Source organism: Scyliorhinus canicula, chromosome 16 (assembly GCF_902713615.1).
Source record: "Scyliorhinus canicula chromosome 16, sScyCan1.1, whole genome shotgun sequence".
NCBI classification, from domain to species: Eukaryota; Metazoa; Chordata; class Chondrichthyes; order Carcharhiniformes; family Scyliorhinidae; genus Scyliorhinus; species Scyliorhinus canicula.
The window spans coordinates 1198892-1225081 of NC_052161.1; the positions used below are offsets into that span (position 1 = coordinate 1198892).

Here is a 26190-nt window from a genome sequence, read left to right on the forward strand (position 1 = left end):
GGTACAATTGTAAGGGGCTGCTTAGCAGTTTTTTAAAGGTTTGCATGTGGTTCAGAATAATGCCAACAGCGTGGGTTCAATTCCCTTCCAACTGAGGTAGTCTTGGGACCTGCTTTCTCACCCAGCCTCGGAGAGTGGAAGGCAATGGGAAACCACCACTGATTGATTGATTGATTGATTGATTGTCACATGTACCAAAGTACAGTGAAAAGTATTTTTCTGCGGCCAAGCGGATGTACAGTACTTACACAGGAGACAAAAAGAATAATCAACAAAGTACATGAAAAATGAAATGAAAATCGCTTATTGTCACGAGTAGGCTTCAATGAAGTTACTGTGAAAAGCCCCTAGTCGCCACATTCCGGCGCCTGTCCGGGGAGGCTGGTACGGGAATTGAACCGTGCTGCTGGCCTGCCCTGGTCTGCTTTAAAAGCCAGCGATTTAGCCTGGTGAGCTAAACCAGGCTAGAGAAATAAGTAATTGGTTAGTGCGGAACAAGGGCCAAACAAAGCAAATATGACAAAAGTGTGCCAAGAAAACAGGCGGGATAAAGCATCGGCAGGCAATGAGCCAAGGACCTCCCCTTCATACAGATCACTCAGGGAATGGAATGCTACAATTGTATAATGAAGCCACACATGGAAATTGTGTGCACTTTTAATCTTCAAAATTAAGAATAAATGTGGAAGCAGTACAGCATAGGTTTACTAGATGGTCTCTGGGATGAAAGGGTTGTTCTAGAATGACAGGCTGAATTAATTTAGTCTACACTTTCTAATCTTCAGAAGAATGAGGGGTGAACTCTTTAAAGCATACAAGATTCTGAAGAGGCTTGAAAGGGTCGACAGAGAGAATTTAGAATACGAGAAAATAATCTGATGATGAGGGGTTCAATTATTTAGGATAAAGATGAAGAGAAATTTCTTTACTCAGAATTTTATGAATCTTTGGAATTGTGTAGCCCAGAGGGGTATTCTGTACCGCCATCGTTCAGTATATTTAAGGTGGACAGATTCAAGGTCTCTCAGTGAATCATGAGGTATGGGAGTGGTCAGGAAAGTGGAGTTAAGGCTGATGGTCAACCATGATTGTATGATTGGAGCAGCAGGCTCGAGGGGCCACATCATCTACTCCTGTTACTATTTCTCAAGTTTTCAACAAGCAGACAGGTCCAGATAGCAATGTAGCCATCGCTAATTACAAGTGCCCCTGGGGTGATGGGGCCCTGCCCTGTTCTAATTAATATTAAGGTTGTAGTGGTTGCTAAACACCTGTGACCTCAAACACCCAGGACTAGGGCAGCAGATACATGGGACCACCACCACCCTCCCCTCCAAGCCACACACCAACCAGATTTAAAACTATATCGCCATTCTGTCACTGGGCCACTGTGCTGTTTAGTTCACTGGGCTAAATCGCTGGCTTTGAAAGCAGACCAAGGCAAGCCGGCAGCACGGTTCAATTCCCGTAACAGCCTCCCCGAACAGGCGCCGGAATGTGGTGACTAGGGGCTTTTCACAGTAACTTCTTTGAAGCCTACTCGTGACAATAAGCAATTTTCATTTTCAAAACTTGGAATTCTCTCCCTAATAGCACTGTGGGTGCACCTACAGCAGTTCATAAACGTGGCCCACCATCACATTACAGCACTCGGGGATGGGCAACAAATGCTGACCGTGCCAGGACACTGATAATCCCATGAATCAAATTAGTGAATTTATTAAACTAAAATTTAGAAATTAAACAGTGGAAAGGAATTGAAGTATTTTTGTCAAATATCAACCCCAGTTTTTGGAATAAACACCGATCAGTGGGTTGTGCATCAAGTTCCCACTGATTGTGCACTTCGAATGATCGGTGGTGCACGCCTGTCAGAGGTCGACAGCACAGAAAAGGCCCTTCGGCCCATCGCGTCCTCACCGGTCAAAAACAACCAAATAACTACTCTAATCCCGTTTTCCAGCACTTGGCCCATAGCCGTGTCTGCCCTGGGATCGCAGGCACACATCTAAATACTTTGTCAATGTTATGAGGGTCTCTGCCTCCACCACCCTTTCAGGCTGCGAGTTCCAGACTCCCACCACCCTCTGGGTGAAAGGTTTTCCCTCACATCCCCTCTAAACCTCCTGCTCTATGCCCCCTGGCCATTGATTCCCCCACCAAGGCATGAGTATAACCCACACACTGGTGACGTGACCTTACAAAGTGGGACCACTGTCAAGTACATGGGAACTATATTTGCGTTTCACCTGCTCTTAACATCAGAATTTTAAAATTACTGCCAGGTACTGTAATTTTTACCACACCAGGATACTGCCAAGGAGTGAAAAACACTGCAGCAGATTATTCAGCAAAATCAGTGCATGCATTAGCAGGTATTGCAAGAGATATATGGCCATAAATGTGTCTAACTCTACGTCAGGACTGCAATTCCTCAAAGTGTCAATTGAGTGCAAGGCCAGATTTTGAAAGCTTTAAAAGACCATTCTGAAAGAGGTTCCATGTTCTGGCCCTTATGTCCCAGATGCTGAGTTTATATATTGATTTCTATACCATCTGAGCACCTCAAAGACCAGCTACCTTTATGTGTGATCGCCTCTACAGGATAGAACACCAAACAATCCCAAATAAATCACACAAAATTAACATGCAAGTGTAGAGATTTAAACCCACCAATTTCACATTATCTTTTCTTCAGCAAATTCAATCTGAGAGCCCCCACCTTTACTAGGGTGTTGGGTGGGGGCGGGTAGGAATACAAGGAGGGCCCAAACCATGAGCAGAAATATTTCAGATAGAATAAAATATCCTCTATAAAATAATCTAGATATACAGTTTGTGTTGGTTAGCAGATTAATAGTTACTTCCTTCTGCGATGCACAGTCTCAGGTGTTAGACTGTGAACCATGCACAGACCCAGTTATTTTTAAGCAACCCAGAGTCATTTACTGAAACTGGCATTTAAAAATGACAGAATCCTGAATCAAAATCATTGGGCTGTTTGCTTCATGCGATTTCTCACCTGACCACAAAACTCCTCAGGTGATTTACTCGAGATAAAGAGTAGCATTTTACCGAGTGTGGGAGAACTGAACTGAACATAGTTGATGTGCTAAACTTCACTGCCTCTCTCCTGTGTAGAGAGGGAACTCAAAATGCTAAACAAGCCAGTTTACTTCACTATTTATAAATGTTCCACTTTAAAATTCAGTAAAGATTTGCATTGATATAGCAATCTATCTCATCTCTCTGACATGTTTCAAAGTACTTCACACAATCACTTAGCAACGGACTGACGGTTATTTAGGGGAACGTAGCGTTGGTTATTTAGGAACTTCGGTGACGGTTATTTTGGAAATATGGTGACAGTTATTTAGGGGAATGTAGTGGCGGTTATTTGGGGAAATGCTGGGATGGTTATTTAGGAAATGCGGTGACGGTTATTTAGGAAATGCGGTGACAGTTATTTTGGAAATATGGTGACGGTTATTTAGGGGAATGTAGTGGCGGTTATTTGGGGAAATGCTGGGATGGTTATTTAGGGGAACGTAGTGTTGGTTATTTAGGAAATGCTGGGATGGTTATTTAGGGGAACGTAGTGCTGGTTATTTAGGAAATGCGGTGACGGTTATTTAGGAAATGCGGTGACGGTTATTTAGGAAATGCAGTGACGGTTATTTAGGAAATGCGGTGACGGTTATTTAGGAAATGCGGTGACGCTTATTTAGGGGAACTAGTGTTGGTTATTTAGGAAATGCGGTGACGGTTATTTGGGGAAATGCTGGGATGGTTATTTAGGAAATGCGGTGACGGTTATTTAGGGGAACGTAGTGTTGGTTATTTAGGAAATACGGTGACAGTTATTTAGGAAATGTAGTGACGGTAATTTAGGAAATGCGGTGATGGTTATTTGGGGAAATGCTGAGATGGTTATTTAGGAAATGCGGTGACGGTTATTTAGGGGAACATAGTGTTGGTTATTTAGGAAATGCTGTGACAGTTATTTAGGGGAACGTAGTGTTGGTTATTTAGGAAATGCGGTGACGGTTATTTAGGAAATGCGGTGACGGTTATTTAGGAAATATGGTGACGGTTATTTAGGAAATACGGTGACGGTTATTTAGGAAATGTGGTGACGGTTATTTAGGAAATTCTAGGTTGGATATTTAGGGAAATACTGGGAAGGTTATTTAGGGAAATGATGGGTCAGTATTTCTGAAACTAGAGATCTGAATGAATCCATGGTAAAAACCCTTGAACTGAAAGCAAAGTTTGAAGTGGAGTGAGGTACTGGAAACAACTATCTGAAACAAAGACTATTTTTCCCTTTTACTTCTGAATTTCAGCCCCCTCCCCCTCTCGGTGTTTGTCTATCTTGTGTGTGTGTATGTATATATATATATATAAAAGGGTGGGGGGCAAGTTAAAGTGGGGAATTAGAAATTAGATAATAGTTAACCAGTTGTATTTGCTGCATATTTCATTATAGTTCTTGTTCTACATAAACAGTAATTGTGTCTACATTCACAAACCTGGTTACTATAATTATTAAGCAGCCAAGGGCAAAGACTTTGGGTATTTTTCTGAGAATTATTGCTAAATTCATTTATGTTGTGGCTCCGGCTGGAATTGACCGCACACTAGCCCGGGATGGCGTAACAGAGTGCTGCGGTATTGTGGCTTTATTGTTCCTGAGACCTGATTTAGCTTAACGAGGACACAAAATCCAAAGGGATTCTTGTCCTCAATAACAGTCAAAAGTCACAGCACAGGTTACATGTTTTAGGGCTCCTAAATCATCAGGATATGTATCCTTTCTTACAAAATGTCTGAAATAAAACAGCAAGAGGGCAACCCAAAGAACTGTGAAGGTATCTGTGAAGAGAGAGAAACAAGAGGTAATGCTTCCAGACAGGGACCTTCATTTGTTGACGAGATGGCAGATCTGAATTATTAACTCGGTTTCTCTCTCCACAACACTGCCAGACCTGCTGTCTATTTCCAATGGGTTTTGGTTTTTATTTCCGATTTCCAGCATCCACGGTATTTTGTTTTGTTTTAATAAAGTATGAAAGACTGGGATGGCCTTACCTGCCACCTACATCGCAGAAACAAGTAGGTTGAGAATGCTCACACTGAGTCTCTGCAAGACCTTTTCATACCATCAATCTGAAAGGACTTGCCACCAATCCAAGAGGTGACAGGACTGAATTTGAACTGCCCACGTTAGTTAGTGTTGAAATATAACCTACTTGTCCTGCAGGTGTTCTGCTGCCACTCAATTCTAATTCCTCGTAATGAAATGGCTGGAGTAAATATTGGGGTGTAAATAATCAATTTTGAAAACAGTTATTACAGGTTTAACCGATACATAAACTATTAGATCGCTCAAAATAATACAGGAATCTGCAATGAGTACTGAAACCTGCTAATTGCAATGGAAGCCCTCAGACACACAGCATTATTCCACCCACAGACCCATCAGACAATTGTCAACACCGCACCAGAACATACTCTGGCTCCAGCATATCTCTCTGCAGAGCAGCTGTGATCCACTGCAGGAAACGCAAGATATTCCCCTGTTGTCCAACCAAAAGGTGATCAGACCAGAAATAGATAAAACAATGATTTTAAATGATTAAAATGGTGCAGTTAGTGATATAAACACAGTGCTCCCAGTTTCTGTTTCTCATTGCATCACTCGGAAATCAAGTCACGCAACTTATCCAAGTCCTCCCGATACTAGTCCCAGAAGGTCAGAGAAAGTTCAATCCACACAGCCACATGCTGATTGTCTTCAAACTCAAAGATGGTAAAGGAGCAACAGACAGTCCTTGCTGCAGGTTTCTGGATCAGCATTACTATAAGTCTGTTATATCGGAAAAGTAAGAGAAGCTCCTGGGAGCCAGCCCCACAGTTAGGATCCGGTGGAGTGTAGGCTCGGGACAGGGTAGAACTTGGAAATGCGGCTCTGCGCTGATGGGTTGAGGCATTCAGATTCCCCGCTCATCTTGAAAAAGACTTCTTGCTCCTGCAGTTTGCGAGCAAATTCTTCCTCTAAAGCCTGAAATGGATCGGGACAAACAGTTAATGATGCAGGAAGCAGTGATACAGCTCAGGTACAAACAGGTTACTCGCAAACACATTGGAAGAAAAAGGAAAATGAGTTCAATCTGAACCAGCTGTGCATTCCAAGAGATCTCACTTCAATTATTTGCCTCTTTCAGTACTTTTTTCTTCTTCAGCCATATACTTTGCGACAGCTAAAGCCATAAAACAACTGATATTTATTTAACACCTTTAAAGTAATGAAATGTCCTAAAGTGCTTCACAGAGGTATTATAAAGTAAAGTCTGACAGCAGGCTACGCAAGGAGATATTCAATCAGCGACCCAGATTGGTCAAAGAGGAAGGTTTTAGGTTGCGTTATAAAGGAGGAAAGTGAAGTACAGTGGAGTAGGTGAGGACATTCCAGAACTAAGGGTCGTGGATCAGTAATATTCACGCAAGACCAGCTGGGACAGGGCACATCCTGAGTGAGACAGCCAGAGTGAGTGAGTGTATTTGGGAATTTGGAGCAAAGTGGGAAGGAGGTGCTTTTTTGCTCTTTACCTTTTTCATCTTCAGGGCAGGCGCCGGAATGTGGCGACTAGGGGCTTTTCACAGTAACTTCATTGAAGCCTACTCGTGACAATAAGCGATTTTCATTTTCATTTTTCTTGCTCTGCTGCAGCAGTTAGAAGCTACAAGGGAGTGAGCTGATTGGTAATTCATGGGCAGTTGTTTTTCTCCAATTTAAAGCTATCTGAAGGAAAAGTAAGAGTTCTAGCTTTTAAATCAAACCAATTTAAATAATTTGCTACTTGGAATAAATTTAAATCGTCTTTGAACTAAAAGTATGACTGTGGAGCTCAGTCTCGTGCTTTGCTCGGCCTGCAGTATGTGGGAATTCCTAGACATCTTTAGAATGTGGGGGTGAGACCCACGCAGACCCAGAGAGAATGTGCAAACTCCACACAGACAGTGTGACTCGGGGCCGGAACCGAACCCAGGTCCTCGGCGCTGTGAGGCAGCAGTGCTAACCCCACGGTGGCCTAGTGGTTAGCACAACCGTCTCACGGCACTGAGGTCCCAGGTTCGATCCCGGCTCTGGGTCACTGTCCGTATGGAGTTTGCACATTCTCCCCGTGTCTGCGTGGGTTTCGCCGCCACAACCCAAAAATGTGCAGAGTAGGTGGATTGGCCACACTAAATTGCCCCTTAATTGGAAAAAATAATTGGGTAATCTAAATTTATTTTTAAAAAATAAGGTACAAACCCATGGGATCCAGGGCAGTTTGGAAAATTGGATCCAAAATTGGCTCAGTAGCAGGAGGCAGAGAGTAATGGTGGGAGGTTGTTTTTGTGACTGGAAGCCTGTGTCCTGTGGTGCTGGGTCCCTGGCTGTTTGTACTGTACATTAATGATCTAGGTGGGAATGTGGGGGTATGATCAGTAAGATGGCAGGTGACACGAAAATTGGTGGTGTGGTAAATAGTGGGGACGAAAGCCTTCGATACAGGATGATATAGACAGGCTGGGCAGATGGAATTTAATCCTGAAAAGTGTGAGGAGATGCATTTTGGGAGGACACAAGGGAATACACAATGAACAGTAGGCTTACATTAACACTGCAAGGAAGTTACTGTGAAAAGCTCCTAGTCGCCAGACTCCGGCGCCTGTTCGGGTACACAGAGGGAGAATTCAGAATGCCCAAATCACCTAACAGCACGTCTTTCGGGACTTGTGGGAGGAAACCGGAGCACCCGGCGGAAGAAATCTGGGTGTCATATTGGAGCTTGAGATAAGGTTCCACCAACATATCCATGTCATCACCAAGACTACCCTATCTCTATCGCCTTAACATCACCCTTCTCTGACTGCTCATTTGCTGCTGAAATCCTCTTCCATGTCTTTGTCCGTCCAGACTCGATTATTCCAATTCCTTCCTGGCTTGTCTTTCACCTTCCACTTTACATAAACTTGAGTTGTCCAGGTGATACTGCCGGTATCCTAACTCACACAAAGTCCTCTTCACCTATCACCCTTGTGCCCTACAGTGGATCCCAGTCCAGCATCGACTCAATTAAAAAATTTTCATTCCTGTTTTTAAATCACTCCACGGCCTTGCCTCCTTATCTCTGTAACCTTCTCCAACCCAACAATCCTCCAGATATTGGCACTCCTCTGATTCCAGCTTCTTGAGCATCCCAGATTTTAATACTTCCGCCATCGGCAGCTGTGTCTTCAGTTGCCCGGATCCTAAACCCTTCCCTAACCCTGCTCCTTTCTACCTCTCGTTCTCTCTCCCTCCCGCACCTTTAGGCACTAAACCCCTTCCCTAACCCTGCTCCTTTCTACCTCTCGTTCTCTCTCCCTCCCGCACCTTTAGGCACTAAACCCCTTCCCTAACCCTGCTCCTTTCTACCTCTCGTTCTCTCTCCCTCCCGCACCTTTAGGCACTAAACCCTTCCCTAACCCTGCTCCTTTCTATCTCTCGTTCTCTCTCCCTCCCGCACCTTTAGGCACTAAACCCTTCCCTAACCCTGCTCCTTTCTACCTCTCATTCTCTCTCTCTCCCGCACCTTTAGGCACTAAACCCCTTCCCTAACCCTGCTCCTTTCTACCTCTCGTTCTCTCTCCCTCCCTCACCTTTAGGCACTAAACCCTAACCCTGTTCCTTTCCATCTCTTGTTCTCTCTCCCTCCCGCACCTTTAGGCACTAAACCCCTTTCCTAACCCTGCTCCTTTCTACCTCTCGTTCTCTCTCCCTCCCGCACCTTTAGGCACTAAACCCTAACCCTGTTCCTTTCCATCTCTCGTTCTCTCTCCCTCCCGCACCTTTAGGCACTAAACCCCTTCCCTAACCCTGCTCCTTTCTACCTCTCGTTCTCTCTCCCTCCCGCACCTTTAGGCACTAAACCCTAACCCTGTTCCTTTCCATCTCTCGTTCTCTCTCCCTCCCGCACCTTTAGGCACTTTTTAAAACCCACCTCTCCGAACATCTCCCTGTGTCAAAGTTTGTTTAATAACATCTCTGTGAAGTGCCTTGGAAGGTTATATTGTGGATTGGTTACGGACAGGAAACAGAGATAGGAATAAATGGGTCATTTTTGAGTTAGCAAGTTGCAACTAGTGGGCACTAGAAAGATCTGTACTTGGAGCTGAGCTAATTACAATCTTTCTTTTCAACCTGGATAGATAGATGATTCCCTGGAAATCCTCAATATACCCCACGCGCTAATGACCCATGCTATTTGCCTGCCTGAACAGTGTCTTTGTCAAATTGGTTTAGCCTCAGAACTGTGGTCATTATGCAAAATGACCCACCCTCACAATCGCCCAATCTGGTTCACCAATTTATTCTTTTAAATCAGACAATCTCGATCTGGGAGTGTAGCCTATTTAGCACAAAACATTCTGTCACAAGAAGAGCTGCAAAAATGGGAAATTGACAACATAGCCAGTCATAACACCCCTCTTCATATCTTGAACCTGGCTTTAAATATAGGACAGACTAAGGGTGATGAATGAAATCCTTCCCTCATAGAGTCCTCAATGTTTACAGCATGGAGACAGGCCCTTCGGCCCAGCTTGTCCATGCTGCCCTGTTTCTATCACTAAGCTAGTCCCACTTGCCCGCATTTGGCCCATATCCCTCTATCCCCACCCTGCCCATGTAACTGTCTAACTGCTTTTTAAAGGAAAAAATTGTACCCGTCTCTACCACTGCCTCTGGCAGCTCGTTCCAGATCCTCACCGCCCTCTGTGTGAAGACAATTCCCCTCAGGTTATCTCATCTCTTTTGTATCTCTCCCCTCTCACCTTAAACCTATGCCCTCTAGTTCTCGACTCCTCTACATTTGGGAAAAGATGTTGATTATCTACCTTATCGATGCTCCTCATTATTTTATAAACCTCAATAAGATCACCCTCAGCCTCCTACGCTCCAGGGAAAAAACTCCCAGCCTATCCAGTCTCTCCTCATAACTCAGACCATCAAGTCCTGGTAGCATCCTCGTAAATCTCTTCTGCACTCTTTCGAGTTAGCAATATCCTTCCTCAATTCAAGGAGTTTACATTTCAAAACAATTCTTGATTCACTGCCACTGATCAGCAAAAATTGGGACTTTGACTCAGTTCGCAGATCACCAGGACGCAAGGAGTTCAAAACAAGAGCACAAAGGTGCTTCTTATGTAAATGTGGAGGGTGCTCATTGGGACCAAAAGGAAGGAATTCAGCTCTTTATTTCACCAGTTTTATCTGATCTGGGAGTGTTTAATACTGGAGCTGGTACTCGGGGTTACCAACACTCCTTACCTCAGTTAACTAAACATTGACAGCCAAATAAACACCCAAATCCATTTAAATATATTTCAGTAGGCTCTGTACCTTCTTCCTGGGCCGAAGCTTGTCCCTCCACTCCTTCAGCTCCTGGCAGTGCTCCTCGTCCACTTCCTTCAGCTTGTGTGTCTCATGTTCAATCAGTAAATGGCACTTTTCATTCTGTTAGGAGAAGATTGCACAGAAATAGTGATCGAAAAGCATCAGGACTCAGCAAAGTGAGATACAAAACACAGTGGCAGTGCAGCCCTGAGAGCACTAGGGACAGGAGCTGAGACCAACTCAACACAGGTAGAAATTGAGCGATGTGAGATTTAACACTGAGAAGAAAAGTGGCAGAACCTGAGGGAACTAAAATCACAAAGTTCAGAGATACGGGGCTAAGATAAAGATACAGGCGTGGTTTAATGGAAAAAGTTCTGAGTGTTATTTAGGGTGTGGTGGCTGGGGTGTTCCTCGAAGGCTGGGTTGGCGAGATCATGGCCCATATTTAACGGCACTTAGTGACAGAAAACAGCCCCCACGAGCTTCTCGCCATCCCTGGCTGTCTCGCACCTCAGCGTCTCGCCGTTAACAAGGAGGAGCTGCCTGTAAACGCTCCCCCATCACTCACTCCCCCACCGCTCACTCCCCCCACCACTCACTCCCCCCACCGCTCACTCCCCCCACCGCTCACTCCCCCCACCGCTCACTCCCCCCACCGCTCACTCCCCCCACCCCTAATTCGCTCACTCCCCCCACCACTCACTCCCCCCACCGCTCACTCCCCCCACCGCTCACTCCCCCCACCGCTCACTCCCCCCACCGCTCACTCCCCCCACCGCTCACTCCCCCCCACCGCTCACTCCCCCCACCGCTCACTCCCCCCACCGCTCACTCCCCCCACCGCTCACTCCCCCCACCGCTCACTCCCCCCACCGCTCACTCCCCCCACCGCTCACTCCCCCACCGCTCACTCCCCCCACCGCTCACTCCCCCCACCGCTCACTTCCCCCACTCACTTCCCCACCGCTCACTCCCCCCACCGCTCACTCCCCCCCACCGCTCACTCCCCCCACCGCTCACTCCCCCCACCGCTCACTCCCCCCACCGCTCACTCCCCCCACCGCTCACTCCCCCCACCGCTCACTCCCCCCACCGCTCACTCCCCCCGCCGCTCACTCCCCCCGCCGCTCACTTCCCCACCGCTCACTCCCCCCACCGCTCACTCCCCCCACCGCTCACTCCCCCCACCGCTCACTCCCCCCACCGCTCACTTCCCCCACTCACTTCCCCCACCACTCACTTCCCCCACCGCTCACTCCCCCCACCGCTCACTCCCCCCACCGCTCACTCCCCCCCACCACTCGCTCCCCCCACCACTCGCTCCCCCCACCACTCGCTCCCCCCACCACTCGCTCCCCCCACCACTCGCTCCCCCCACCACTCGCTCCCCCCACCACTCGCTCCCCCCACCACTCGCTCCCCCCACCACTCGCTCCCCCCACCACTCGCTCCCCCACCCCTAATTCACTCACCACTCACTCCCTCACCACTCACCCCCTCACCACTCACCCCCCCACCACTCACTCCCAGTCAGCACACAAACACGGCAGTGCGCAGACCTGCTCCTTGCTTTGGGGATACCGACCCGGCCAGGCTTCCCAACACCGGAGATGTGAGACGGGACATCCTATCCCCCCCGAGGGGGTCAGAGGACCAGCAGCAGGGTCAGCAATACCGCCTGGGAGGCAGTGGGAGGGGCTGGCAGTGTGGGCAGCATGACCAGCAGCAGGGTCAGCAATGCCGCCTGGGAGGCAGTGGGAGGGGCTGGCAGTGTGGGCAGCATGACCAGGAGGACCAGCATCAATGTTGGCAGAAGACCAACGCCCTCCAGCGAGCTGCAAGGGTAAGTTACCACCTCCCGCCTGGCATCAAGCCCACCTGTCACCCCTCAAATTCCCAACCGCCGGCCCCCACACATCACTGGCTGACACCTCACACCCTCCCCACATCTGATCTTCGTGCTTGTTCCTCTGCACCGCCCGGCACCCACCAGCACAGCCCCTTCATGTCCAGGTGCGGTGCCTACACATGCCACCTGCTATAGACCCCCCTGATCCATCAACCGTGCGGCTCACAAAACCCTCTCTCTGTCCACGCAGGAGAAGATAGATGGGAAAGGGCCAAATACTTACCCTGCACATCTTTGGGTTGTGAGGTGAGACCCACGTGGACATGGGGAGAATGTGCAAACTCAACACAGTGTCCCAGGGCTGGGATCGATAATGAGATGGAAGTCGATGCTAATTGGGGTTAATAATATGCTCGCCATATTTGGCGTGATCTGGAATGTGTTGTCGGGAGTGCTCAGCGTGAATCTCAATTTTTGTCTTTCCTGCTATTTAACTGGCATCACCAGATCACGCGGTGATTAATCGCGCTGGCTAAACTTGGTAGCTAATCGCGGTGGCTAAACTCGGTAGCTAATCGCGGTGACTAATCGCGGTGGTATATCGCGGTGGCTAATCGCGGTGGTTGATCGCGGTGGTATATCGCGGTGGCTGATCGCGGTGGCTGATCGCGGTGGTATATCACCGGTGGTTAATCGCGGTGGCTGATCGCGGTGGCTAATCGCGGTGGCTGATCGCGGTGGCTGATCGCGGTGGCTAATCACGGTGGTTGATCGCGGTGGCTGATCGCGGTGGCTAATCACGGTGGTTGATCGCGGTGGCTGATCGCGGTGGCTGATCGCAGTGGCTAATCACGGTGGTTAATCGCGGTGGCTAATCGCGTAGGTTGATCGCGTAGGTTGATCGCGATGGCTGATCGCAGTGGTTGATCGCGGTGGCTGATCGCGGTGGCTGATCGCGGTGGTTGATCGCGGTGGTTGATCGCGGTGGTTGATCGCGGTGGTTAATCGCGGTGGCTGATCGCGGTGGCTGATCGCGGTGGCTGATCGCGGTGGCTGATCGCGGTGGCTAATCACGGTGGTTGATCGCGGTGGCTGATCGCGGTGGCTAATCACAGTGGTTGATCGCGGTGGCTGATCGCGGTGGCTGATCGCAGTGGCTAATCGCGGTGGTTAATCGCGGTGGCTAATCGCGGTGGTTGATCGCGTAGGTTGATCGCGATGGCTGATCGCAGTGGTTGATCGCGGTGGCTGATCGCGGTGGCTGATCGCGGTGGTTGATCGCGGTGGTTGATCGCGGTGGTTGATCGCGGTGGTTGATCGCGGCGGTTGATCGCGGCGGTTGATCGCGGCGGTTGATCGCGGTGACTGATCGCGGTGGCTGATCGCGGTGGCTGATCGCGGTGGCTGATCGCGGTGGCTGATCGCGGTGGCTGATCGCGGTGGCTGATCGCGGTGGCTGATCGCGGTGGTTGATCGCGGTGGCTGATCGCGGTGGTTAATCGCGGTGGTTAATCGCGGTGGTTAATCGCGGTGGTTGATCGCGGTGACTGATCGCGGTGACTGATCGTGGTGGTTAATCGCGGTGACTGAACGTGGTGGCTAATCGCGGTGGCTAATCGCGGTGGTTAATCGCGGTGGTTAATCGCGGTGGCTGATCGCGGTGGCTGATCGCGGTGGCTGATCGCGGTGGTTGATCGCGGTGGCTCATCGCGGTGGCTCATCGTGGTGGCTGATCGCGGTGGCTGATCGCGGTGGCTAATCACGGTGGTTGATCGCGGTGGCTGATCGCGGTGGCTGATCGCAGTGGCTAATCGCGGTGGTTAATCGCGGTGGCTAATCGCGGTGGCTGATCGCGGTGGTTGATCGCGGTGGTTGATCGCGGTGGTTGATCGCGGTGTGGCTAATCACGGTGGTTGATCGCGGTGGCTGATCGCGGTGGCTAATCACGGTGGTTGATCGCGGTGGCTGATCGCGGTGGCTGATCGCAGTGGCTAATCGCGGTGGTTAATCGCGGTGGCTAATCGCGTAGGTTGATCGCGTAGGTTGATCGCGGTGGCTGATCGCAGTGGTTGATCGCGGTGGCTGATCGCGGTGGCTGATCGCGGTGGTTGATCGCGGTGGTTGATCGCGGTGGTTGATCGCGGTGGTTGATCGCGGTGGTTGATCGCGGTGGTTGATCGCGGTGGTTGATCGCGGTGACTGATCGCGGTGGCTGATCGCGGTGGCTGATCGCGGTGGCTGATCGCGGTGGCTGATCGCGGTGGTTGATCGCGGTGGCTGATCGCGGTGGCTGATCGCGGTGGCTGATCGCGGTGGTTGATCGCGGTGGCTGATCGCGGTGGTTAATCGCGGTGGTTAATCGCGGTGGTTAATCGCGGTGGTTGATCGCGGTGACTGATCGCGGTGACTGATCGTGGTGGTTAATCGCGGTGACTGAACGTGGTGGCTAATCGCGGTGGCTGATCGCGGTGGTTAATCGCGGTGGCTCATCGCGGTGGCTAATCACGGTGGTTGATCGCGGTGGCTGATCGCGGTGGCTAATCGCGGTGGTTAATCGCGGTGGTTAATCGCGGTGGCTGATCGCGGTGGCTGATCGCGGTGGCTGATCGCGGTGGTTGATCGCGGTGGCTCATCGCGGTGGCTCATCGCGGTGGCTCATCGCGGTGGTTGATCGCGGTGGCTGATCGCGGTGGCTGATCGCGTTGGCTGATCGCGGTGGCTAATCTCGGTGGCTAATCTCGGTGGCTAATCTCGGTGGTTATTTGCGGTAGCTGATCGCGGTGGTTAATCGCGGTGGCTGATAGCGGTGGCTAATCGCGGTGGTTGATCGCGGTGGCTGATCGCGGTGGCTGATCGCGGTGGCTGATCGCGGTGGCTGATCGCGGTGGTTGATCGCGGTGGTTGATCGCGGTGGTTGATCGCGGTGGTTGATCGCGGTGGTTGATCGCGGTGGTTGATCGCGGTGACTGATCGTGGTGGTTGATCGCGGTGACTGAACGCGGTGGCTAATCGCGGTGGTTAATCGCGGTGACTGATCGCGGTGGCTGATCGCGGTGGGTGATCGCGGTGGCTGATCGCGGTGGCTGATCGCGGTGGCTGATCGCGGTGGCTGATCGCGGTGGCTGATCGCGGTGGTTGATCGCGGTGGTTGATCGCGGTGGCTGATCGCGGTGGCTCATCGCGGTGGCTGATCGCGGTGGTTGATCACAGTGGCTGATCGCGGTGGTTAATCGCGGTGGTTGATCGCGGTGGTTAATCGCGGTGGTTAATCGCGGTGACTGTTCGCAGTGGTTAATCGCGGTGACTGATCGCAGTGGTTAATCGCAGTGGTTAATCGCGGTGACTGTTCGCGGTGACTGATCGTGGTGACTGAACGCGGTGGCTAATCGCGGTGGTTAATCGCGGTGACTGATCGCGGTGACTGATCGCGGTGGTTGATCGCGGAGGCTGATCGCGGTGGTTAATCGCGGTGGTTAATCGCGGTGACTGATCGCGGTGGCTGATCGCGGTGGTTAATCGCGGTGGTTAATCGCGGTGACTGATCGCGGTGACTGATCGTGGTGGTTAATCGCGGTGACTGAACGCGGTGGCTAATCGCGGTGACTGATCGCGGTGACTGATCGCGGTGGCTAATCGCGGTGACTGATCGTGGTGACTGATCGCGGTGGCTAATCGCGGTGACTGATCGTGGTGGTTAATCGCGGTGACTGAACGCGGTGGCTAATCGCGGTGACTGATCGCGGTGACTGATCGCGGTGGCTAATCGCGGTGACTGATCGCGGTGACTGATCGCGGTGGTTGATCGCGGTGGCTAATCGCGGTGGCTAATCGCGGTGGCTAATCTCGGTGGCTAATCGCGGTGGTTAATCGCGGTGGCTAATCGCGGTGGTTAATCGCGGTGGTTAATCGCGGTGGCTGATCGCGGTGGCTGATCGCGGTGGTTGATCACAGTGGCTGATCGCGGTGGTTAATCGCGGTGGTTGATCGCGGTGGTTAATCGCGGTGGTTAATCGCGGTGACTGATCGCAGTGGTTAATCGCGGTGACTGATCGCAGTGGTTAATCGCAGTGGTTAATCGCGGTGACTGTTCGCGGTGACTGATCATGGTGACTGAACGCGGTGGCTAATCGCGGTGGTTAATCGCGGTGACTGATCGCGGTGACTGATCGCGGTGGTTGATCGCGGAGGCTGATCGCGGTGGTTAATCGCGGTGGTTAATCGCGGTGACTGATCGCGGTGGCTGATCGCGGTGGTTAATCGCGGTGGTTAATCGCGGTGACTGATCGCGGTGACTGATCGTGGTGGTTAATCGCGGTGACTGAACGCGGTGGCTAATCGCGGTGACTGATCGCGGTGACTGATCGCGGTGGCTAATCGCGGTGACTGATCGTGGTGACTGATCGCGGTGGTTGATCGCGGTGACTGAACGCGGTGGCTAATCGCGGTGACTGATCGCGGTGACTGATCGCGGTGGCTAATCGCGGTGACTGATCGTGGTGACTGATCGCGGTGACTGATCGCGGTGGCTAATCGCGGTGACTGATCGTGGTGGTTAATCGCGGTGACTGAACGCGGTGGCTAATCGCGGTGACTGATCGCGGTGACTGATCGCGGTGGCTAATCGCGGTGACTGATCGCGGTGACTGATCGCGGTGACTGATCGCGGTGACTGATCGCGGTGGTTGATCGCGGTGGCTAATCGCGGTGGCTAATCGCGGTGGCTAATCTCGGTGGCTAATCGCGGTGGTTAATCGCGGTGGCTAATCGCGGTGGTTAATCGCGGTGGCTGATCGCGGTGGCTGATCGCGGTGGCTGATCGCGTTGGCTAGTCTCGGTGGTTAATCGCGTTGGCTAATCTCGGTGGCTGATCTCGGTGGTTATTTGCGGTAGCTGATCGCGGTGGCTGATCGCGGTGGCTGATCGCGGTGGCTGATCGCGGTGGCTGATCGCGGTGGCTGATCGCGGTGACTGATCGCGGTGGCTGATCGCGGTGGCTGATCGCGGTGGTTGATCGCGGTGGCTGATCGCGGTGGCTGATCGCGGTGGCTGATCGCGGTGGCTGATCGCGGTGGCTGATCGCGGTGGTTAATCGCGGTGGCTGATCGCGGTGGCTAATCGCGGTGGTTGATCGCGGTGGCTGATCGCGGTGGTTAATCGCGGTGGCTAATCGCGGTGGTTAATCGCGGTGGTTAATCGCGGTGGTTAATCGCGGTGGCTAATCGCGGTGACTGATCGCGGTGGTTAATCGCGGTGACTGATCGCGGTGGTTAATCGCGGTGGTTGATCGCGGTGGCTAATCGCGGTGGCTAATCGCGGTGGCTGATCGCGGTGGCTAATCGCGGTGGCTAATCGCGGTGGCTGATCGCGGTGGTTAATCGCGGTGGCTAATCGCGGTGGCTAATCGCGGTGGCTAATCGCGGTGGTTAATCGCGGTGGTTAATCGCGGTGGTTAATCGCGGTGGTTAATCGCGGTGGTTAATCGCGGTGGTTAATCGCGGTGGTTAATCGCGGTGGTTAATCGCGGTGGTTAATCGCGGTGTGGCTAATCGCGGTGGTTAATCGCGGTGGCTAATCACGGTGGTTAATCGCGGTGTGGCTAATCGCGGTGGTTAATCGCGGTGGCTAATCACGGTGGTTAATCGCGGTGGCTAATCGCGGTGGTTAATCGCGGTGGTTAATCGCGGTGGCTAATCGCGGTGGCTAATCGCGGTGGCTAATCTCGGTGGCTAATCTCGGTGGCTAATCGCGGTGGTTAATCGCGGTGGCTAATCGCGGTGGTTAATCGCGGTGGCTGATCGCGGTGGCTAATCGCGGTGGTTAATCGCGGTGACTGATCGCGGTGGCTGATCGCGGTGGTTAATCGCGGTGGTTAATCGCGGTGACTGATCGCGGTGACTGATCGTGGTGGTTAATCGCGGTGACTGAACGCGGTGGCTAATCGCGGTGACTGATCGCGGTGGCTAATCGCGGTGACTGATCGTGGTGACTGATCGCGGTGGCTAATCGCGGTGACTGATCGTGGTGGTTAATCGCGGTGACTGAACGCGGTGGCTAATCGCGGTGACTGATCGCGGTGACTGATCGCGGTGGCTAATCGCGGTGACTGATCGCGGTGACTGATCGCGGTGGTTGATCGCGGTGGCTAATCGCGGTGGCTAATCGCGGTGGCTAATCTCGGTGGCTAATCGCGGTGGTTAATCGCGGTGGCTAATCGCGGTGGTTAATCGCGGTGGCTGATCGCGGTGGCTGATCGCGGTGGTTGATCACAGTGGCTGATCGCGGTGGTTAATCGCGGTGGTTGATCGCGGTGGTTAATCGCGGTGGTTAATCGCGGTGACTGATCGCAGTGGTTAATCGCGGTGACTGATCGCAGTGGTTAATCGCAGTGGTTAATCGCGGTGACTGTTCGCGGTGACTGATCGTGGTGACTGAACGCGGTGGCTAATCGCGGTGGTTAATCGCGGTGACTGATCGCGGTGACTGATCGCGGTGGTTGATCGCGGAGGCTGATCGCGGTGGTTAATCGCGGTGGTTAATCGCGGTGACTGATCGCGGTGGCTGATCGCGGTGGTTAATCGCGGTGGTTAATCGCGGTGACTGATCGCGGTGACTGATCGTGGTGGTTAATCGCGGTGACTGAACGCGGTGGCTAATCGCGGTGACTGATCGCGGTGACTGATCGCGGTGGCTAATCGCGGTGACTGATCGTGGTGACTGATCGCGGTGGTTGATCGCGGTGACTGATCGCGGTGGCTGATCGCGGTGACTGATCGCGGTGACTGATCGCGGTGGCTAATCGCGGTGACTGATCGTGGTGACTGATCGCGGTGACTGATCGCGGTGGCTAATCGCGGTGACTGATCGTGGTGGTTAATCGCGGTGACTGAACGCGGTGGCTAATCGCGGTGACTGATCGCGGTGACTGATCGCGGTGGCTAATCGCGGTGACTGATCGCGGTGACTGATCGCGGTGGTTGATCGCGGTGGCTAATCGCGGTGGCTAATCGCGGTGGCTAATCTCGGTGGCTAATCGCGGTGGTTAATCGCGGTGGCTAATCGCGGTGGTTAATCGCGGTGGCTGATCGCGGTGGCTGATCGCGGTGGCTGATCGCGTTGGCTAGTCTCGGTGGTTAATCGCGTTGGCTAATCTCGGTGGCTGATCTCGGTGGTTATTTGCGGTAGCTGATCGCGGTGGCTGATCGCGGTGGCTGATCGCGGTGGCTGATCGCGGTGGCTGATCGCGGTGGCTGATCGCGGTGACTGATCGCGGTGACTGATCGCGGTGGCTGATCGCGGTGGCTGATCGCGGTGGTTGATCGCGGTGGCTGATCGCGGTGGCTGATCGCGGTGGCTGATCGCGGTGGCTGATCGCGGTGGTTAATCGCGGTGGCTGATCGCGGTGGCTAATCGCGGTGGTTGATCGCGGTGGCTGATCGCGGTGGTTAATCGCGGTGGCTAATCGCGGTGGTTAATCGCGGTGGTTAATCGCGGTGGTTAATCGCGGTGGCTAATCGCGGTGACTGATCGCGGTGGTTAATCGCGGTGGTTGATCGCGGTGGCTAATCGCGGTGGCTAATCGCGGTGACTGATCGCGGTGGCTAATCGCGGTGGCTAATCGCGGTGGCTGATCGCGGTGGTTAATCGCGGTGGCTAATCGCGGTGGCTAATCGCGGTGGCTAATCGCGGTGGTTAATCGCGGTGGTTAATCGCGGTGGTTAATCGCGGTGGTTAATCGCGGTGGTTAATCGCGGTGGTTAATCGCGGTGGTTAATCGCGGTGGTTAATCGCGGTGGTTAATCGCGGTGTGGCTAATCGCGGTGGTTAATCGCGGTGGCTAATCACGGTGGTTAATCGCGGTGTGGCTAATCGCGGTGGTTAATCGCGGTGGCTAATCACGGTGGTTAATCGCGGTGGCTAATCGCGGTGGTTAATCGCGGTGGTTAATCGCGGTGGCTAATCGCGGTGGCTAATCGCGGTGACTGATCGCGGTGACTGATCGCGGTGGCTGATCGCGGTGGCTGATCGCGGTGGCTAATCGCGGTGGCTAATCGCGGTGACTGATCGCGGTGACTGATCGCGGTGGCTGATCGCGGTGACTAATCGCGGTGGTTAATCGCGGTGGCTAATCGCGGTGGTTAATCGCGGTGGCTGATCGCGGTGGCTGATCGCGGTGACTGATCGCGGTGGTTAATCGCGGTGGTTAATCTTGGTGGTTAATCGCGCCCATGATATGTATAAATAGGGTTTAAAAATTTGAGCTTTAATTTTTAAATCTTATCTTTCTTAATTCTTAATTTTTATTTATGTTAAGTTTATTTATTAGATTAAAACATAGGAAAAGTAGCTCATCTCAGTCCTATGAACGTGCCATTACGGAACCCCAGGACATTTTGTGTGCCCTGTTCAACCACATTTGTTCAACCATAATATAATCATAATATAATCTTTATTATTGTCACAAGTAGGCTTACATTAACATTGCAATGAAGTTACTGTGAAAAACCCCTAGTCGCTACACTCCGGCGCCTGTTCGGGTACACAGAGGGAGAATTCAGAATGTCCAATTCATCTAACCCGCACATCTTTGGACTGTGGGAGGAAACCGGAGCACCCGGAGGAAACCCACGCAGACACGGGGAGAAACGTGCAGGCTCCGCACAGACAGTGACCCAAGCGGGGAATCGAACCTGGGACCCTGGAGCTGTGAAGCAACAGTGCTAACCACTGAGCCACCATGCCGCCCCTAGAGTTTAGAAGAGCGAGGGGTGACTTGATTAATGTCTATAAGATCCTGAGGAGTCGACAAGGTGGATTTGGAAAGGGTGTTTCCTTTTGTGGATGAGTCCAGAACAAGGGAGCACAGTTTTAAAATTAGGGGTCGCCCATTTCAGGCAGCGATTAGGAGAATTTTTGTGTTTCAGGATGTTGTTTGACTTTGGAGCTCTCTGCCTCAGAAGGGGGTGCAAGTGGAGCCACTGAATATTTTCAAGGCAGAAGTAGGTAGATTCTTGTTAGGTGAGAGAATCAAAGGTTATCGGGTTAAATGGGGAATGTGAAACGCTGCACAAAGAAATCAACCATGATCTTATTGAATGGTGAAGCAGGCTCGAGGGGCTGAATGGTCGACGTCTGTTCCGTGTGTTCATATTGGTATATTATACATTGCAAAGCTACTGCAGTGACTCAGGTGCTGCTCAATCTCTGAAACTCAGAGCTCTAGCTGCTCCAGCTGATTTAATTTCCTGCACGTCTTTGGACTGTGGGAGGAAACCGGAGCATCCGGAGCAAACCCATGCAGACACGGGGAGAGTGGTGAACCTGTGGAAATCGCTCCCACAGAAAGTAGTTGAGGCCAAAATGTTGTGTGATTTCAGGAGAGAATATTAGATATAGCTCTTGGGGCTGACGGGATCAAGGGGTTGTGGGGAAGGCAGAATCAGGGTATTGAACAGCCATGATCATAATGAATGGTGGTTGAGGGATTTTAGGAGAGTGTGATTGAGGGATATGGGGAGAACGTGGTTAAAAACATTGAAACTAGATCCTCGATCTCAATGCCATATTTCCGCTTTCACCCCATACCGCTTGATGCCATTAAATCTAAAAAATTATTTATCTCTTTCTTGAACATACTCAGTCACTTGGCCACCAAGCCTTCTGTGGTAGAGAACACAGGTTCCCCTCCCTTTCAGTGAAGACATTTCGCCTCATCTCAGTCCAAATGGTCTACCCTGTTTAACTGGGTATGATTGAAGGACATGTGGAGATGGTGAGAGGATTAAATTCAGGGAGTTGGTGATTTAGGAATATGGGGACTACCTTGGGGTTGAAATCTGTTAAAACAATGGATGGGGTTATCTCAGCCCAATAAACTATACCTGTGCTGAAAAAGCTTAATAAAGAGCTGAGAACACAGCAGAAAAGCTACTCTCCATGTGAAAAGCATTCCCACTTATTGGAATGAGTGAGCAATCTCCTTGGGTTTGTGAACAGCCTCTGGGTTTACCTGTAGCTGCTGTAATTCCCGAATGTTGGTGTCACACTGCAGCTGCAGGTCTCGCATCTGGTTTTCATGTTTCTGGTGTTGTTGCAGCCTCTCATTTTTCTGCCTTTTCTCCTCTTGGCTGGCAAACTGCAAAATAAAGAGTATTTGTGCGTGTAAATTGTCAAGAGTGAGGGAGGGTGGGTGAGTGAGGGTGAGTGGATGAGCGAGTGAGGGTGGGTGGGCGAGTGAGGGTGGGTGGGTGAGTGAGTGAGTGAGGGTGGGTGGGTGAGTGAGTGAGTGAGGGCAGGTGGGAGAGTAAGGGGGGTGGGAGAGTGAGGGTGGGTGGGTGAGTGAGTGAGGGTGGGTGAGTGAGGGTGAGCAAGTGAGGGCGGGTGGGCGAGTGAGGGTGAGTGGGTGAGCGAATGAGGGCGGGTGGGCAAGTGAGGGTGGGTGGGCGAGTGAGGGTGGGTGGGTAAGTGAGTGAGGGTGGGTGAGTGAGTGAGTGAGTGAGTGGGTGGGTGAGTGAGTGAGGGTGGGTGAGTGAGTGAGGGTGGGTGAGTGAGGGTGGGTGAGTGAGTGAGGGTGGGTGAGTGAGGGTGGGTGAGTGAGTGAGTGAGGGTGGGTGAGTGATGGAGTGAGGGCAGGTGGGCGAGTGAGGGCAGGTGGGCGAGTGAGGGTGGGTGGGTGGGTGAGTGAGAGTGGGTGGGTGATTGAGGGCGGGTGAGTGAGGGCGGGTGAGTGAGGGCGGGTGAGTGAGGGCGGGTGAGTGAGGGCGGGTGAGTGAGGGCGGGTGAGTGAGGGCGGGTGAGTGAGGGCGGGTGAGTGAGGGCGGGTGAGTGAGGGCGGGTGAGTGAGGGCGGGTGTGAGTGGGGCGGTGAGTGAGGGCGGGTGAGTGAGGGCGGGGAGTGAGGGCGGGTGAGTGAGGGCGGGTGAGTGAGGGCGGGTGAGTGAGGGCGGGTGAGTGAGGGCGGGTGAGTGAGGGCGGGTGAGTGAGGGCGGTGTGAGTGAGGGGCGGGTGAGTGAGGGCGGGTGAGTGAGGGCGGGTGAGTGAGGGCGGGTGAGTGAGGGCGGGTGAGTGAGGGCGGGTGAGTGAGGGCGGGTGAGTGAGGGCGGGTGAGTGAGGATAGGCAGGTGATGGTGCGGGCGGGGAAGCGAGCGAGTGTGGGCGGGGAGCGAGTGAGTGTGGGCGGGTGAGGGTGGATAGGCAGGTGATGGTGTGCGCAGGGAGCAAGTGTGGGCGGGGGGGGAGTGAGTGAGGGCGGGTGGGCGAGTGAGGGCGGGTGGGTGAGTGAGCGAGGGTGGGTGAGTGTGCGAGGGCGGGTGAGTGAGCGAGGGCGGGTGAGTGAGGGCGGGTGGGTGAGTGAGCGAGGGCGGGTGAGTGAGCGAGGGCGGGTGAGTGAGTGAGTGAGCGAGGGCGGGTGAGGGAGCGAGGGCGGGTGAGTGAGCGAGGGCGATTGTGCGAGCGAGGGCGGGTGAGCGAGCGAGGGCGGGTGAGTGAGCGAGGGCGATTGTGCGAGCGAGGGCGGGTGAGTGAGCGAGGGCGAGTGTGCGAGCGAGGGCGGGTGAGTGAGCGAGGGCGATTGTGCGAGCGAGGGCGGGTGAGTGAGCGAGGGCGATTGTGCGAGCGAGGGCGGGTGAGTGAGCGAGGGCGATTGTGCGAGCGAGGGCGGGTGAGTGAGCGAGGGCGGGTGAGTGAGCGAGGGCGGGTGAGTGAGCGAGGGCGGGTGAGTGAGCGAGAGCGGGTGAGTGAGCGAGGGCGATTGTGCGAGCGAGGGGCGGGGAGTGAGTGAAGTGACGAGGGGCGGGTGAGGGATGCGGAGAGCGGGTGAGTGAGCGAGGGCAATTGTGCGAGCGAGGGGCGGTGAGTGAGTGAGGCCTGGGCGGTGAGTGGTGAGCGAGGGGCGTGTGAGTGGTGAGTGAGTGAGTGAGCGAGGGGGCGGGTGAGCTGAGCGAGGGCGGGGAGCGAAGAGCGAGGGCGGGTGAGTGAGTGAGGGGGAACGGGTGAGTGAGTGAGGGGGAACGGGTGAGTGAGTGAGTGAGCGAGGGCGTGAGTGTGAGCGAGGGCGATTTGTGCGAGCGAGGGCGGGTGAGTGAGCGAGGGCGGGTGAGTGAGCGAGGGCGATTGTGCGAGCGAGGGCGGGTGAGTGAGCGAGGGCGGGTGAGTGAGCGAGGGCGGGTGAGTGAGCGAGGGCGGGTGAGTGAGCGAGGGCGGGTGAGTGTGCGAGGGCGGGTGGGCGAGTGAGGGCGGGTGAGGGAGCGTGGGCGGGTGGGCGCGTGAGTGAGCGAGGGCGGGTGAGTGAGCGAGCGAGTGAGTGAGCGAGGGCGGGTGAGCGAGCGAGGGCGGGTGAGCGAGCGAGTGAGTGAGGGCGGGTGAGTGAGCGAGGGCGGGTGAGTGAGCGAGGGGCGATTGTGCGAGCGAGGGCGGGTGAGCGAGCGAGGGCGGGTGAGCGAGCGAGGGCGGGTGAGTGAGCGAGGGCGGGTGAGTGAGCGAGGGCGGGTGAGGGAGCGAGGGCGGGTGAGGGAGCGAGGGCGGGTGAGGGAGCGAGGGCGGGTGAGTGAGCGAGGGCGGGTGAGTGAGCGAGGGCGGGTGAGTGAGCGAGGGCGGGTGAGTGAGCGAGGGGGCGGGTGAGGCGAGCGAGGGGGGGTGAGTGAGGGCGGTAGTGGGCGAGTGAGGGCGGGCGGGCGAGTTGAGCGAGGGCGGGTGATGAGCGAGGGTGGGTGAGTGAGCGAGGGCGGGTGAGTGAGCGAGGGCGGGTGAGTGAGCGAGGGCGGGTGAGGGAGCGAGGGCGGGTGAGTGAGCGAGGGCGGGTGAGTGAGCGAGGGCGGGTGAGCGAGCGAGGGCGGGTGAGCGAGCGAGGGCGGGTGAGTGAGCGAGGGCGGGTGAGTGAGCGAGGGCGGGTGGGCGAGTGAGGGTGGGCGAGCGAGTGAGTGAGCGAGGGCGGGTGAGTGAGCGAGGGCGGGTGAGTGAGCGAGGGCGGGTGAGTGAGCGAGGGCGGGTGAGTGAGTGAGCGAGGGCGGGTGAGGGAGCGAGGGCGGGTGAGTGAGCGAGGGCGTGAGTGAGCGAGTGGGGTGAGTGAGAGGCGGGTGAGCGAGGGCGGGTGAGCGAGCGAGAGGCGGGGATGTGAGCGAGGGCGGGTGGGGCGAGCGAGGGCGGGTGGGCGAGACGAGGCGGGTGGTCGAGCGAGGGCGGGTGAGCGAAGCGAGGGCGGGTGAGCGAGCGAGGGCGGGTGAGTGAGCGAGGGCGGATGAGTGAGCGAGGGCGGGTCAGTGAGCGAGGGCGGGTGAGTGAGCGAGGGCGGGTGAGTGAGCGAGGGCGGGTGAGTGAGCGGGTCGGGTGAGGGAAGCGAGGTGGGGTGAGGGAGCCGTGCGGGTGAGTGAGCGAGGGCGGGTGGGGAGCGAGGGCGGGTGAGCGAGCGAGGGCGGGTGGCGAGCGAGGGCGGGTGAGCGAGCGAGGGCGGGTCAGTGAGCGAGGGCGGGTGGGTGAGTGAGTGAGGGCGGGTGGGCGAGTGAGGGTGGGTGGGTGAGCGAGTGAGGGCAGGTGAGTGAGGGTGAGCGAGTGAGGGCGGGTGTGAGCGAGTGAGGGTGGGTGGGTGAGCGAGTGAGGGCAGGTGAGTGAGGGTGACGTGGTGTGATCGCTGTGCAGGGCACCGGGTGACGTGAGTGAGGGCTAGGTGATTGAGTGAGTGAGTGAGGGCGGGTGGAGAGTTGAGGGCGGGTTGGGAGAGTGCGTGAGGGCGGGTGGGAGAGTGAGGGTGAGTGGGGTGATCGAGTGAGGGCAGGTGAGTGAGGGTGAGTGGGTGTGCGGCGATCTGTTGAGGGCCGGCGTGAGTGAGTGAGGGCCGGTGAGTGAGTGAGTGAGGGCGGGTGGTGAGAAGTGAGGGCAGGTGGGAGAGTGAGGTGAGGGCGTGGTGGGGAGATGTGAGGGTT

General features: G+C 54.1%; 1 protein-coding gene across 1 annotated transcript in view; it reads right to left on the reverse strand.

Annotated features, from left to right (window-relative positions):
• Positions 1-1510: 1510 nt before the first annotated feature.
• The window catches only part of slka (STE20-like kinase a), a 117641-nt gene continuing 92961 nt past the window's right edge, over positions 1511-26190 (reverse strand). Inside the window, 3 exon segments of the mRNA XM_038822191.1 lie at positions 1511-6064; positions 10433-10546; positions 22285-22410. Of these exon segments, the coding sequence (XP_038678119.1) occupies positions 5918-6064; positions 10433-10546; positions 22285-22410 (387 nt within the window). The 3' untranslated portion in view covers positions 1511-5917.